Source organism: Myxocyprinus asiaticus, chromosome 19 (genome assembly GCF_019703515.2).
Source record: "Myxocyprinus asiaticus isolate MX2 ecotype Aquarium Trade chromosome 19, UBuf_Myxa_2, whole genome shotgun sequence".
Taxonomy (NCBI): Eukaryota; Metazoa; Chordata; class Actinopteri; order Cypriniformes; family Catostomidae; genus Myxocyprinus; species Myxocyprinus asiaticus.
Genome location: NC_059362.1, coordinates 47,580,354 through 47,597,978, shown reverse-complemented (window position 1 = coordinate 47,597,978; position 17,625 = coordinate 47,580,354). Strand labels below are relative to the sequence as shown.

General features: G+C 37.6%; 2 protein-coding genes across 2 annotated transcripts; one reads left to right on the top strand and one right to left on the bottom strand.

Moving 5' to 3' along the window:
• The first annotated feature begins 1,106 nt into the window (after window positions 1-1,106).
• Window positions 1,107-4,347, top strand: LOC127409750 (FAU ubiquitin-like and ribosomal protein S30). Its single transcript, XM_051644515.1, has 5 exons — window positions 1,107-1,180; window positions 1,901-1,983; window positions 2,068-2,212; window positions 4,002-4,057; window positions 4,161-4,347. The coding sequence occupies exons 1-5, from the start codon at window positions 1,129-1,131 to the stop codon at window positions 4,284-4,286; spliced, it is 462 nt and encodes a 153-aa protein (XP_051500475.1). The 5' UTR covers window positions 1,107-1,128; the 3' UTR covers window positions 4,287-4,347.
• Window positions 4,348-6,062: 1,715 nt separating this feature from the next.
• Window positions 6,063-15,788, bottom strand: LOC127409735 (peptidyl-prolyl cis-trans isomerase FKBP3-like). Its single transcript, XM_051644495.1, has 7 exons — window positions 15,671-15,788; window positions 15,258-15,359; window positions 10,381-10,479; window positions 7,669-7,804; window positions 7,479-7,546; window positions 7,292-7,389; window positions 6,063-6,304 (listed from the first exon to the last, which is right to left on the bottom strand). The coding sequence occupies exons 1-7, from the start codon at window positions 15,773-15,775 to the stop codon at window positions 6,250-6,252; spliced, it is 663 nt and encodes a 220-aa protein (XP_051500455.1). The 5' UTR covers window positions 15,776-15,788; the 3' UTR covers window positions 6,063-6,249.
• Between the last annotated feature and the right edge of the window lie 1,837 nt (window positions 15,789-17,625).

The window sequence follows — 17,625 nt, the reverse complement described above, 5'->3', positions numbered from 1 at the left end:
TTGTCCGATTTTACTGCTGATTTGAAATATGTTCTTTGATTGTAATCTTGACCAACCGATTTGGAGATTTCAGTCTGTCTCCATTCAAGTAGATAGGAGCTGCACTTGCATGACTGGAAATGACCGACAGTGGACTGACTTGCTAGAAACAAGCAATTTTTATTTAATTTCTGCTTATTTTTCCATTTTATTCAGGGCTTCTGAATATAATTGTTATTCATTCTTAAATACAATATATAATGGGGGATTTGAAAAATCTGTATTTATGTATAACGTGTTTGCCAATATAATAAAGTTGTTAATCAAAAATATTTAATGAGTAATCCCGAAGTCTTTCTAGCAAGTCAGTCCACTGTCTGTCATGCTTGGAATGCTCTCAGGAGGTTATTTCCATTACATTTACATTTATTCATTTGGCAAATGCTTTTATTCAAAGTGACTATTTCCAGTCATGACAGTGCAGCTCCTGTCTACTTGAATGGGGAAAGACAGAAATCTCAAAAACTGTTGGACAAGATTACAATCCAAGAACATATTTCAAATCAGCAATAAAATCTGACAATACTGGTATCATAAATGGTGCTTCTTTACCTCAGATTACGTTAAAAAACACAATTTTCCAGGCTTGTATAGCTAATGCGCATGCGCATTCTATAGTTGATTGACAGGCGATGTCTGTATCTAAAAGGTGATTGGCTCTTTTACCTTTAAGGCGGGACTTCCTTTCTACATCCGTTGACCGTTGGCTGCCGTGAGCGTTCTAATTTCTCCCATTCATTTTAATAGAAATGGCCCATCTCTGCTAAACAGCCTCTGGTTGGGCTATGTCTAGAAAGTAACCCCCAGCTGCCTAAGTCTCGCGAGAGTCTCATTCGCTGTTACTAAGGTTAGGTTTAGGGTTAAATGTAGTGGTAGTGTTAAGGTTAGAGTTATGTGTAGGAGTAGGGTTTCTGGAGAACTCGAAATAAACACAAAAAAACAGTGTGTGAACATTCAATACGGCTCTCGCGAGACTTTAGGTATCTTTGGGGTTACCTTCTAGACACGACCACTGACCTGCTTGAAATTCAACATGGGCGTGGCTCGGCCTCTGACGACACTGTCCTCCCAAAGTTCTTCGCTTCGCACATGCGCACTGTCCTTTTCTCGTCCCGTTGTGGATCGACAAACATCGAAAGACGTAAGGCCTGTTAACAAACCACTCATTTATCATGTTAAAACGCTTTCAATAAACGCAGCTAACAGTCGAATATCTGTTGTAAGCTTTTAACATGTCATAGATTGATATCCAGCTCACTGAACTCTTAATATAATCACTTTACGAGCGTTTATTTGCACCGCGTGCGCTCGTGTGGCTCATATGGGATTCGCGCACGCGACACGGATGCGATTTTAAAACCTAAAATATCGATTAAGACCGTTAATATCGCTAATATTATAAATGCATATGGATGCATTGATAAAGTTTTATGTCTATAAGTGGATATATGCGGTCTAACAAGAACATTAGCGGTTATTGTAGAGGTTATAATAATTCTGTTAATGCATGATGTTGATTTGTGTTCAGTTTGGTAGTTTTGCCACATTTGAAAGAGTTATAAACATGTCTGAGTAAATAAGTATTAATGATTAGTTATCGGCTGTTTTCCGGTTATCGGCCGATAACTCTCTCTGATTGGTCCGTTAACAAGCGCTCATTCTGTCTAATGTCACTTTTAAAGTATTGTGTAAATAAGTGTAATAATCAGCAATTGTGTAGCCTACATCTGCATTGTTTTTATTTGTATTATCAACCTTAAACTATAGATATCGGTTCAGACGTCGTCCATTGAAAGCCCAAATCAGTCAACTGACCATGATGTTGGTTTAGTGTCATAAATACGTTTTATTTGTGTTTCAGTGATCAATATGCAGCTGTTTGTGCGTGCTCAGAATCTGCACACCCTCGAGGTGTCCGGACACGAGACTGTCCATGACATCAAGGTGAGACTTTATCAGTATTTGGCTACTCGCACCTGTGTAATGTGGTTATTTTCAGATACTATAATATATTTCGGTCTGTTGTAGACTCATGTTCAGTCTCTGGAGGGTCTGTCGGTGGAGGATCAGGTTCTTCTGCTGTCTGGAGCTCCACTGGAGGATGATGTCACACTGTTGAACTGTGGCGTCAGTGAACACTGCACACTGGAGGTCGCCGGCAGACTGTTGGGAGGTAAAACTCAATATTTTACATCATTATCACGAGTACTGTATTCCAGTGAACATTTATCTTTTCAAACATATGCAATACATTTTAATTGGGGAAATATATTTTTAGTAATACTTATCAAATCGATATTTAATACTAGTTGACATGTCCTGTGGTGTAAAATACTTATACTATACTTCTACAAAACCAATTACCATCTTTATGGATGGACGGGTTGATTGATCTAATACTGATGTTGTATCGAGAATATCGATCCTCACATTAAAAATATTGGTTCTAAAACCTAGTGATTTTATTTAGTTACCATAAAAAAAATGCGTATACGTTTCTAAATGAAGAAAAAAGAATTTGAGATTAGTGCTTCATATTAACTTGACATTTTAACTCGTTTTAATCTTGACAAGTCTAATCGTGACATTTATTATAATGGATTTGTGTGATGTTTGATTTTTATGTTTATTTTAAATGGATAGTTAAAACATTGATAATGTAATTGTTGTTAATGATAAACAAAACATTCTAACTGTAGTTTTCCATTTAAGATTATACATTGAATTATTTACACTTAAACATTATTTATACTTTTACAAATATTTAATTATTTATACTTATACATTATACTTTTACAAATATTTAATAATTATAAATTATTTACACTTTTAAAAATATTTAATTATATTTCAAATTATTTTTTAATTATATTTTGATACATTATACTTTTACAAATATTTAATAATTATTTATACTTATTTATACATTATTAGAATGAGCTTTATTGTCAAGTGTTACGTACACAAGGATTGTTTTTGGTGATAGGAGAAACAAGTGCATGCAGAAAATTACAGTGAGACACAGAATATTATAGATTATACTTTTAAAAATATTTAATAATTATTTATACATATACATTTATACTTTTACAAATTTGTAATTACACATTATTTATACTTTTACAAATATTTAATAATTATACTTATTTATACATTATACTTTTATACATATTTAATTATACTTATTGATGCATTATACTTTTACAAATATTTATTTATACTTATACATTATACTTTGAATTGTTTTAAATTATTATACTTATTGAAACATACTTTTACAAATATTTAATAATTATTTATACATATTTATACATTTATACTTTTACAAATTTGTAATAATTATACATTATACTTTTACAAATATTTAATTATTTATACTTTAGACAATTATACTTTATACATTAAAAATATTGAATTATACATATACATTATACTTTAAAAAATATTTATTATACTTATTGAAACAATTTCTATACTTTTACAAATATTTAATAATTATTTATACTTGTATTTCTTTAATTATTATTATACTTATTGATGCATTATACTTTTACAAATATTTAATTATTTATACTTATACATTATACTTTGAATTGTTTTAAATTATTATATTTATTGAAACATACTTTTACAAATATTTAATTATTTATACATTATACTTTTACAAATATTTTAAATTACCTATTTTATCCCAAGAATTTGCAATAAATTCCATTTAGTATCAGTATTGATATCAGGAATATTATCCTTGATAGAACTTTGTATCGGATTGAAATGAAAATAAGTGGTATCGCCCGTCTCTAGTTACCCACCTGAAACTACACTTACGGTTTATTGATGATTTTTAACAAATCTTGATGTTAATTAAAAAAGTGTGTGTATAATAGACACTCCTGTCACTTGTAAGTAGTCTTTGTTGTACATCGTGCATGTAAGTTACAGCTTCTATCTTTACTCTTCAGGTAAAGTCCACGGTTCTCTGGCTCGTGCCGGTAAAGTGAGAGGACAGACGCCCAAAGTGAGTAAATTGTTGAACTATTATTCTGATTTTGTTTGATTTATTAAAAAAACATTTTTTTTCACATTAATCGACCATTATCCCATGCGGCTGCTGACTGTAGGTTGATAAACAGGAGAAGAAGAAGAAAAAAACCGGCCGTGCCAAGCGTCGCATCCAGTACAACAGACGCTTCGTCAATGTGGTGCCCACCTTCGGCAAGAAGAAGGGTCCCAACGCCAACTCTTAGAAGTTTCTTTGATTTATCTGGAGAAATCACATTCATAATAAACGTTCTGCTTGAACTACAATGCGTTTGGAATTTAATGGATGCATATTTTGATTTCTCATGTCAAATCAGTGATGTTTTACAGTGAATTTCATGGATTGTCTGAACCAATTTATGAAAATAAAAGCTGATTAAACCTCAAACATTATTCGCCAGTGAAATATGCAGTCAGTTAAAAATGGAAAACTAACTAAAAACATTTTCGTTAACTAAAATACAAATAAAAACAAATACTTTTTCATAAACTTAAAATCTCAAATTCATTTTAGATTTTGATACACTAGGGTGAATATGGGCAAAGTGGGACAATTTTGGAATTTTTACTTTTCTTGACATATTGAATTATGATCCAAACGCCACATAACCTATATTATACCTTACGTTATACCTTTAAAGAAAGCTTGGGATGTCTTCTGAGTCCAAAGCACAAATAAACAAATATTCAATTCTGGGAAGTAGAACCTTTGATGACCCTCTATTGACCAACTCAATGCTTATTTTTATTAAGCAGTATTGGTAAAGCTAAACAGGAGAAAGGATTCTATAGAAAATATCTACAAAGTGTTTGGAATTAATTTCTATATTTTCTTTCACATCCCTTAAATTTCTGTAATTTTCTTTACCATTGCTTTTCCCACCAGTGGTCATGAAATGAGTTCTGCCAAACATCCCAAAGTAAAATCATCCATTTAAAACCTCTGAAAGATAAAGGGGATAGTTCACCCAAAAATAAAAATCACCCTCATGCCATCCATGTCTTCTGAAGTGATATGACAAGTGTGGGTGAGAAACAGATCAATATTTAAGACCTTTTTTTACTGTAAATCTCCACTTTCACTTTCTCTTTAAAGTAAAAGGGACTTAAATATTGATGTTTCTCACCTACACCTATCATATCACTTCAGAAGACATGGATTAAACCACTGGTGTCTTGTGGATCACTTTTATGCTGCCTTTATGTGCTTTTTGAGCTTCAATGTTCTGGTCACCATTCACTTGCATTGTATGGACTAAAAATCTTGATTTGTGTTCTGCAGAAGAATAAAGTCATACACATCTGGGATGGCATGAGGGTGAATATATGATGAGAGAATTTACATTTTGGAGTGAACTGTCCCTTTAAATGTTTACTCCACAAAGATTAGTTTAGTAATGATATATAATCATTTAAGGAAATGCATATGGATACAGTGGGGATCAAGCTTAATATTCACCCTATTATAAAATTTGCTGCATTTACATGAAAATACCACTGTTAGAGATAACACAAGAATGCCTTGAGAAATGTAATTATGTTAGACTTTAAATTACACCAGTAAAAGCCGTGGCAGCCATAAAACATACTAAAACTAAAACTAACAGACAAACTGTGAAAACTAGTTTTTTGCGGAAAACCTGGAAATATCAGAGAATTTTCAAATAGCTTTCCAGGCCTGGAAATGACACGAATATACACACAAATATATATATATATTCTAGTTACACACTGCTTTAAATGTTTATCATGCCAATTACACTTTTACACATAGTGAAGTTTGAATTGTGAGTGAATTAAATAGGTCAAAGCAGCTAAGAAATTAGTCATTAGTGAATCAAAATTTTAAAATCATTGGTCAAAAAGTGTAGCAGCCATTCTAATATACTGTATAATACACTAAATATACTCAATGCAATGGCTAATGACTTGTGTATTAATATGTTTAAGCATTGTGTTTTATGAATGGCACACAAAACGTGTTCAGTGTTGATTTTTTATTATAACAGTGTTCAAAGAACAAAGTACAGAGTTTCCGACAATCTACATGTTTAACATGAACCATGTTCATTATAACCACTCAAAACTGCCATCAACATTCGTCATTTAACAGTTCAGTGATTCTGAATTGCTCGATTGATCAGCATAACTGGCGAAATGCTGAAACTATTAATCAATAGACACCAATTCAACTTCAAAGATCAGCTTTGCATTTGGTGGAATTCTGGGATGAAGATGGTTAAGGCAAGTGAAACAATATCTGATATTTGCTTTAGATTTAAAAGTACTTGATAAAGTACGCCGCCGCGTCTGAGACCGTCAATCTGCGAATCTTATCACAATCGAGCGCGTTGCCGTGGAGACAGCGCGTGTGGAGGCTTCACGCTATTCTCCGCGGCATCCACGCACAACACACCACGCACCCCACCGAGAACGAGAACCACATTATAGTGACCACGAGGAGGTTACCCCATGTGACTCTACCCTCCCTAGCAACCGGGCCAATCTGGTTGCTTAGGAGACCTGGCAGGAGTCACTCAGCACACCCTGGATTCAAACTCGTGACTCCAGGTGTGATAGTCAGCGTCAATACTCGCTGAGCTACCCAGGCCCTCATTAATTACAACTTTTGACCAATAGGTGGCACAGTAACCAAATTTACATGGTGAGGTCAGCGTGTGGTCATTATGACACACACAAAGTTTCATGAAAATACGGCAAAGCGTTGCAGAGAGCCACGGATGCTTTTTGGCGACTTGCCATCAAATTCGTTGGTGTGCTATTCGAGAACCGTTTTGTCTATCGAAAAGCTTTTGATAACTTTGTGTTATGAGTGTTCCTAGGTGATACACAACAAATTTCATGCAAATCGGACTTACGGTTTAGGAGTTAGAAAAAGTAGGTTTTATGGAAAATTAAAAATTGTGGAAATTCTAGTCGGGCGGAAATTTAGATTCTAGGCCTTACGGTTCAAAAGTTATGAGCATAAACATAAGTGCAAATTTGAACAGTTGGTGGCGCTAAAGCGTTGGCATTAGAGACCCCAAATTTGGGTCACTTGTAGTTTAGAGTGTCTTCTATCAGTGTGCCAAATTTCATAACTTTCTTATGTACGGTTCTATGAGCTGACGTAGACTTCAATGGCAGAGGAATAAGAACAAGAACACTACGCAGTTTCAGTGCTTGGCCCCTAATTAAGTCAAAAGGATACTTTGAGTCAGGAAGCCCTTTTTTGCCGTACGCCCATTCTGATTCGATCTCCAGCCGAGCGGTTTCACCTTTACTCATCATCATGAGACCTTCATCCCACTGCAGGAAGAATACGTCAAGATTTATAACAATACTGACATATAAAGTCGCAACAGATATTTGCGAGTTAAAATACAGTAATAATTCACCCCTCTGATCACTCTTCCCAATCCAACCTTGAAGCTCAGCGGCTTCGACTGTTTCTTCTTTTTTGCAGCTATAAAAACAACAGAATCACATTCATTGTGTCCAAAGACTTTTTCAAGTTCCAACCTATTTTCTTGTTTAATATCCCATCATCACATTGAGTAGTTTTGAATGACGTTTCATGAGATTTACATGCAGGTATGTTGGTGTCAAACACAGTCCCGTCCTCAAGTGTTCCCGTGTACCAGCAGCTCACTGTGTCGCCTTTCTTGGGAAAGTTCGTCTTGTCGCCCTTCTTCAGGATTGACTTTGTGTACTTCGGAGGACCCTGAAGAAAAACAACAAAATATCTGCAGTTAATTTGGTTTCTGGAGGACATAGTAATAAGGAAATATTTTATTACAACCATTACGATGTAAGGCAAACTGGTTTGTAATTCATTTTATCACATCAAGTTTTGTAAGATTATGTCAACCCTTATTTCAGATCCATATCTTAAACATATCTCAAACTTTGGCATGGACCAAACTGAGTTGCAATTGCAAGAACATTTTTATATAGTACTTGTGTCGAGTAATTTTGTAGTCGAGTACTCTAACCCACAAAAAACAAGTAATTGATTACTTGTAAATTTAAATGTGAGACAGGTATGACACATATTTGAGTTTTATATTTTGTTTTATTCACAAACGTTACCAAGAACGGTTTCTAAATGAGCTAACTTCAACAGCAGGCAGTATGCAAAAGAAAATCAATTTGCGATTTTCCATTAGTATTTTTAATAATCGATTAGTTGGCGGAGTACTCGATTAGTCGATTAATTGCGCACATCCCTAGTGTGAAAGCTAATATCAGTGATGGGCAGTAGCTTTGCTACAAATAGCGAAGCTATTAGCTTAACTACATTTCTGAGTAGCGATGTGGTAGCTTCGCTAGTTTTTTTTTTTTTGTTGGATTTGTTTCCCCTTTTTCACCCAATTTGGAATGCCCAATTCCCAATGCGCTTTTAAGTCCTCGTGGTGGCGTAGTGATTCGCCTCAATCCGTGTGGTGGAGGACGAATCCCAGTTACCTCCGCGTCTGAGACCGTCAATCCACGCATCTTATCATGTGGCTTGTTGAGCGCGTTGCCACGGAGATGTAGCACGTGTGGAGGCTTCACGCCATCCACCGTGGCATCCGCGCTCAACTCACCACACGTCTCACCGAGAGCGAGAACCACATTATAGTGACCACGAGGAGGTTACCCCATGTGACTCTAAGCTCCCTAGCAACCGGGCCAATTTAGTTGCTTAGGAGACCTGGCTGGAGTCACTCAGCACGCCCTGGATTCAAACTTGTGACTCCAGGGGAGCTACCCAGGCCCCCGCTTCGCTAGTTTTTAAATCAAGTAGCTTTTCAATAGTGAAGCTATATATATATATATCTTTTTATTTTTTATTACTATTTTTTTTTGTGTGTGTGTGTGTGTGGATTTTCTCCCTTTTTCCCCCCAATTTGGAATGCCCAATTCCCAATGCGCTCTAAGTCCTCGTGGTGGCGTAGTGACTTGCCTCAATCCGGGTGGCGGAGGACGAATCTCAGTTGCCTCCACGTCTGAGACCGTCAATCCGCGCATCTTATCACGCGACTTGTTGAGCGCGTTACCGCGCAGACATAGCGCGTGTGGAGGCTTCACGCTATTCTCCGCGGCATCCATGCACAACTCGCCACGCGCCCCACCGAGAGCGAGAACCACATTATAGTGACCACGAGGAGGTTACCCCATGTGACTCTACCCTCCCTAGCAACCGGGCCAATTTGGTTGCTTAGGAGACCTGGCTGGAGTCACTCAGCACACCCTGGGATTCAAACTTGCGACTCCAGGTGTGGTAGTCAGCGTCAATACTGCGGTAATCATATATCAAATTACCATATTATTACCCTCTGATCCCATCAGATATCACATTGTTATTGCCCAGATGTACTCACATACACAAGAAATTTGGCCTCTGAGCAGAAGCTTCTAGTATATCCAGAAATACAACAGCAAGACACAGAATACAGGAGAAGATGAATAGTATATGTACAGAGTTTTATACAGGAATGTGCAAATGAAATTATGTTCAAATGGGTATGGGTTTGTAGAGGTAGCATGCAGAAATATGATTTGACATGTTTTTTACATGCATGTTCTATTTCACCATACTGCATACTTGTATAATGTACTATGCTGTATCATGGCTTTGATAAACATTATGTGAATAAGTCTTTTAGATGCTTATGACAGTATGCTCTGTGCATCTGGTTGAATGTAGCAAGCTACTTTTGATGTGTAGCTTATAGTGTCACTTGCTACTTTCTCTGAAGTGTAGCTTCAATTTTTCTGTTGAGTAGTTTGCCCAACACTGGCTAATAATATACATTTTATACAAAGTATGTTTATAATACAGTGCTTTTAAAAAAGAGAACTATTTACACAATAAAAAAACAAATATCACCACAAAATCAAGAAATTATTTTTTGATTGTTATGATTATGGTAATGAGAAATTGGGGGTGACGTGTTTAATAATAATAAACCATAATGTTCCAAAACATACGCTTCATTTTCTTTATGCAAAACATATTTTTTAATTTTAATTTTGTGGTGAAATATGACTCATGTTCTTGACAGGTTTCATCAAATTCAGCCACTGATCTTGAAAATATAATTGTCAATGAATTCCATTAAATCATCTAATTAAGTAGTTTCAAATACAATGTGAAATACATTCTGATGCCAAATCGAATACTTCAGTTATTATGGACATGTAGCACCATATACACGCTACATGTACAGATTTGAGTGGATTATGTGTCACTTGTGTGTTGCTATAGTATTGATTATAATGTGATTATAATGTGATTATAATGTGATATCATACCTCATCAACTGTCTCTGTCTTGATTTCTTTGTGAGTGTCGTCGATTTTAACAGTTTTCATCTCTTGTGTTACAACATCAACTTCTGTGCCTTTAAACCTCTGAAAACACACACACACACACACACACACACACACTTGTTTTTATATGATTGTGGGGACTCTCCATAGACTTCCATGCATTTTATGGATTTTATACGGATATAACGATAATTTCTATCCCCTAACCCTAACTCTAACCCTCATAAAAAACTTTCTGCATTTTTACATTTTCAAAAAAACATCATTTAATGTTATTTCCCTTGTGAGGACCATCCAAAAGATCCTCACAACCAGAAATGTCCTCAAAGAACAGGCTGATTCTCAATACTTCACACAAGTATAACAAAACCTGTACACACACATACACACTCAAATACACACACACACTCACACTCGCTCAAACAGTCACTCACACACACACACACACTCACACAGACTCACTCACACACTCACTCGCTCACACACTCATACACACACTCACTCACTCTCTCTCACTCGCTCCCACATACTCATATACACACTCACTCACACACACTAATATACACACACTCTCACTCGCTCACACACACACACTCATATACATACTCACTCTCACTCACTCACTCACACATACTCATATACACACACACTCACTCTCTCTCACTCACTCACACATACTCATATACACACACTCACTCGCTCAAACACTCACTCACACACACTCGCTCACACACACTCATACATACTCGCTCAAACACTCACTCACACACACTCGCTCACACACTCATACACACACACTCACTCTCTCTCACTCACTCACACATACTCATATACACACTCACTCACACACACTAATATACACACACTCTCACTCGCTCACACACACACACTCATATACATACTCACTCTCACTCACTCACTCACACATACTCATATACACACACACTCACTCTCTCTCACTCACTCACACATACTCATATACACACACTCACTCGCTCAAACACTCACTCACACACACTCGCTCACACACTCACTCGCTCACACACACTCATACATACTCATATACACACACACTCGCTCAAACACTCACTCACACACACTCGCTCACACACTCACTCGCTCACACACTCATACACACACACTCACTCTCTCTCACTCACTCACACATACTCATATACACACACACTCACTCGCTCAAACACTCACTCACACACACTCGCTCACACACTCACTCGCTCACACACTCATACACACACACTCACTCTCTCTCACTCACTCACTCACACATATACTCATATACACACTCACTCACACACACTCATATACATACTCTCACTCACTTGCACACACACACACACTCTCACACACACACACACACAAACTCTCTCTCACTCGCTCACACATATACTCATATACACACTCACTCACACACACTCATACACACACACTCATATACATACTCACACTCATTCGCACACACACACACACACACTCGCTCACACACACTCATACACACACACTCACTCTCTCTCACTCGCTCACACATATACTCATATACACACTCACTCACACACACTCATATACATTCACTCACTCGCGCACACACACACACACACACACTTACTCTCTCTCACTCGCTCACACATATACTCATATACACACTCACTCACACACACTCATATACATACTCTCACTCTCTCGCACACACACACACACTCACTCACACACACACTCACTCTCTCTCACTCGCTCACACATATACTCACACACACACACACACTCACTCGCTCACACATATACTCATATACACACTCACTCACACACACTCATATACATACTCTCACTCTCTCGCACACACACACTCACTCTCTCTCACTCGCTCACACATATACTCATATACACACTCACTCACACACACACACTCATATACATACTCTCACTCACTCGCTCACACATTCACTCGCTCACACACACTCACTCTCTCTCACTCGCTCACACATACTCATATACACACTCACTCACACACACACACTCATATACATACTCTCACTCACTCGCTCACACATTCACTCGCTCACACACACTCACTCTCTCTCACTCGCTCACACATATACTCATATACACACTCACTCACACACACTCATATACACACACACCCATATACATACTCTCACTCACTCGCGCACACACACACACACACACACACACACTCACTCTCTCTCACTCGCTCACACATACTCATACACACACACTCACTCATATACACTCGCTCACACACACACACACACTCACACACTTGCACACTGGGTGACCACCTGGCTATTGCTCTGTTGCAGGTCAGCAGACCTGATTTTGCGGGACAATGCGGGACACGAGGGAGAGATAACTTACTGTTATTATACTAGGTGAATAAATATTGATTTTATATTAGATGACTTTTTGCAGTGATGTTAACATGCTTTAAATCGCTAACAGGCTTTATAAAATGTTAATGACGGCACTGACCGGCACTGTGAATGTCACTCAGTTTGGCACAAGGTCTATGATACAAACGCAATCAAAATATAATGAAGTGAAAATAATAATCTAATCGTTAAAAAGCACATTTCCAAATAAGCACATAAATTCCATTAGGAAAGACTAGAAAGATTAAATGCATTGCTACCGGATTCAGTGCATCTTGAATTTATATTTTTTGTCTGATCTGGCAGCTTCGAGTAGGGCCTTCTTATTCATTACATGTCTGTAGAACTCCTGGCAGGTGTAGCTGTAGTTCACTTTCACCAGGAGTTCACTTTTTATGAGGTCCACAGTTGCTCGGTTCCTTGTCTCTGTCCACGCAGCGGACATCAGAGAAAACACCCTCTCCATGAACACGTTGCTGACAGGAATGCTCAAAGACAAAGATACCAGAGCTGTCATGTTTGGGGCACTGACGTGCTTCAGCAGAGCTGTCCACTTTGATGCAACAGGATTTGTTGTCGTTACGATTTCCTTTATGCGTGGCAAAAGAACACAGAATTCATCATGTCCAGTTTAAAGCTCATTTTTAATGCTTCAGCTCCTCCACGGAGGTCTTGGAAGCTAAATTCCCTCTTGATAGCCAGGCATGAGATGTGCTTTAGGTAGTTGCCATCAGTGAAATCAAACCACTTGTTTAGGTAAGCAAGCGCTCTTTGATAGAACATAAGAAAGTCCTGCTTTATAACAGCAACCTATGCAGTGGGAAACTGTTGCAGGAGAGTGCTGGTTACCAATCCAAAGAATCGATCCTTTTCCCTTTGCCCGAGTTTCAATTTGAGATTGGTCATCAACCCGAAAAGCTCACACACAGTTGTCTCGTCTCCCTCAACCTTAAGCACTGCGTCGAAAAAAACTTTGAGGCTATTTTGCAAAAACATCAGGTATGCTTGGAGTTCACAGGGCACGTCCTCTCCATCCTCACCATTTGTGAGCAATTTCCAAAGTGCCAGCGCTCTTCTCCAAGAGATAAAAAATAGCTTTTGACAGCTGACCAGGAGTCGTGCAGACGATTGACAGCAGGCCACAAACTTAGCCACCTTGTCGGCACATTCTTGTAAAGAGCCGTGTACTCCTCGTCCACAAACTCAAACACTTCCTTTAATTCTTGCACACGTTTAGCTGAAGATGAAAAGTGGTTGTAAACTTCTGTGACTGTGTTCTCAGTGTCAATTCTCAGCTTATCGCCTGCATGCCTCCCACAGTTGTGCAGAATATGGGCCACGCAGTTGGCCTTGATAATTGATGCATTCTTGTCTGTCAGTTTTTTATACACGAGTTATGCATAACATAATTAACGCTGGCGTTATCAGCCGAGTTTGCAGAGATCCGTTCTAACCCCACGTTTCTCTCCTCGAGCCTTGAAACAACCTGGTTAAAAATCGCAACAGAGTTTTTGTTGCAATCATCATAAAAGTCGAACAGCTTGTTCTGCACGCCTAGGTCGGGTGTGTAATATCTTAATGCTAACGGGAATAACTTGGTTGTTCCATGGTTTGATGCATCAGACGCAATTGAGAAATGTGGAAGAGAATCCGGTCTATCTGCAATCATTGGCGTGTTTAACTGTTTCAAGCATGTTTCTAAAGATGCTGGTGAAAGCACACCTGTAACAATGGATGCACTCTTAGTTCTTCCACAAGCAAGCTTCTTTGACCGGGGCTAGTTTAGTAGTACAGTCGGCTGACCGATACGATAAACCATGCTGCACATTATGGTAGACACTTGTCCCTTTAGCTGCTGTGATTTTATTTTGGTTGCTATCCATGCGTGATGGTGAAACTTCGGTGGCATACACTGCACTCTCCTTTTTTAGGGTCACCTGTAACTGGTTTTAACTATGTATATTTTTTCTCCCATTCTTTATTATACGAACAAAGACGCTTTTTCTTCTCGGGAGCTCCAGATAGACCCATTTTTCTGTTGCATTTTTTTATTCATTTTTTTGGTCAGTGTTTTCCCCCTCTGGCCAGAACCAAAAATGGCTGTGTTGTGCATGTTCAGTGTTTTCTTATTAACTTTTTTTTATTATTGTGGAATTGTAATGTAAAGGATGATGAAATAAAAATGATAATAAAAAATAATACAGACAAAATTGAAATGCGGGACACTGCTTATGACTTGCAGGACGTGGGACGAAGCTTCCAATTTCAGGACTGTCCCGCAGAATACAGGACAGGTGGTCACCCTACTTGCACATGACTGTACCATCTACTTTTGTGTACTTCTAACTAGTTTAATTGGATTTACCACGTTACAAATCTCATTAACACCAAAGTGTTAATATGGTCACATTATACAATACTAAAGATGATATTTATAAGGTTTTTCAGTGTTACCTTGCTCTCAAACAGCTGGTTATAGGCGTCAATAAGTTGCTCTTTTTTGACCGTCTTTGCCACATTCTTGATGTTTCCCAAAAGTTTGTGTTCAGCTAGAAACTGAGAGTAAACAAATGACATCATGTCTTAATTACATGAATTAATATATGCTTCCACATAAACACTTCTGCTGTAACATGCACACTGAACTACTGAGCAAATATATTAACCTTAATATGCCACACAGTATGACATAAATTAATTCATATACATTATATACACTATAAATTACACGTATTTCATAGTTTGCAGTCATGATGCACAAATATAACGCATGCATTACACGCCAAACACAAATTGCATGATAAATCAGTGTTTATCAGCACTGTATGGCGTTAAACAATAGTGCACATATGTAGTATGTACACTACCGAGTGTGCTGCATTGTCCTGAATGAATTTAATAAGCTCTTTTTTGGGCAAATCTTCATTTTTTAACTGCTCGTCACTCCACTCGCGCGCAGGCTCAGACGCCATGATGCTCAATGAACTTGTGTGACGTAGAGCACGCTTGCTTGCAAACAGCCAATGACGACTGAGCGTTCCTTAAAGCGGCAGCGCGTCATTTGAGCTGTGAAGTTCAGAAATTCGATTCACACAGACAGAAGACATCCAAAAACGTTTGAGCCACTGAGCTATATATATTTCTTGTAAATAACATTTGGAGCTAGACTAAAATCATTTAGGGCTCGAATGTTTTTCCCTACTGACACCTCTGGCCGAGGGGAATATTATCAGGTCTCACACAAAACTATCATGTGACTTCTGAAGACTTGGAATATACCACAGTATCCCAGATAGTACACGTACATCTCCGAGACATCTTTTTAAGAGTGTTGCATCTGGAAAGCATTATATATACTTAACATCTGATTAACATCTTTAAAAGTCATAAATGTCTCAAAGACATCTGATTAATGTATTTTTGACATCCGAGAGGATACACCTTTAGATGTATTGCAGATGAGCAAACAATCGTCTAGCAGATGAAAACAAACACATCGTATGCTATATATGTATGGTATACTTTTGTGATACTTTTATGGTGTTTTTTTTTTTTTGTCCTTTTTGGAGCTCGAACATTACGTGGAAAAAAGCTGCCTAAAATCTTCTCAAAAATAGTTTGTGTTTAAATAGAATATTAAATATAGAGTTTGTAAAGACATAAAGAAATTCAGTGTTTTGTTCATATTAAGCTGAATTACTTAAGATATATACACTGAACAAAATTAATTTGTGGTGAAGTTAATATAGCAGAAAAGATGAAGTACTTTTTACATTAAATAATTGAAAGTGTGAACTTGACAATATTAAGTAAACTCTACATTTCTGCTTAATTCAAACATGCAATAATTAATGCTCTAGCTTATAAGTAATTATTAATTATGATTGTTTATTATCCTTACAATGCATCATCATGTATCAGTCCTAATTTAGAAAACCTTTCGCAGGTAAATAAAATAAGTCAATTTTACGTAACTTTTTGAAGCTGGTTTTCCCAGCATGCACCAGGCTTGAATAATTAACAAGCTTGCATGGTTTCACTGTTTGCAAGTTTGTTTACACCATTTTTGTCATTGATTTTGTTGTTACATTTGGTCACTTCTTGTTTTGTGAAGTCTGAAGTTCATTTTCTACTCAAAATTACCTGTTCATGATCAAAAAAATTATTTGTTCAATCCGGGTGGCGGAGGACAAGTCTCAGTTGCCTCCGCCTCTGCTCCATGCACAACTTACCACGCACCCCACTGAGAGTTAGAACCACTAATCGTGGCCACGAGGAGGTTACCCCATGTGACTCTACCCTCCCTAGCAACCGGGCCAATTTGGTTGCTTAGGAGACCTGGCTGGAGTCACTCAGCACACCCTGGATTTGAACTTGCGACTCCAGGTGTGGTAGTCAGCGTCAATACTCGCTGAGATACCCAGACCCCCTGTAGTTACAATGTTAACTTTACCCCTAACCCAACCCTTTCCCCAAAACCTAACTCTAACCCCTAATCCTAACCCTAACCCTACCCTTACTCCTAAATCTACCCGTACCTCAACCTCAGTAGCAGCAAATGTGGGAAGTTTGCAGAACAACATGTAGTTACACAGTAAATACATAGTCTTGTATGTATTTAATGTTAGTACATAGTAGTTAAGGCCACCTAATATAAAGTGTGACCATGAACTGATATGTTTAAATTGATTTACTCACTCACTCTCTCACTCACTTAATCAATATTTTGTCATGGACTTAAGTAGAGTTTACTTAAAGGGACAGTTCACCCAAAAATGAAAATTCTCTCATCATTTACTCGCCCTCATACCATCCCATATGT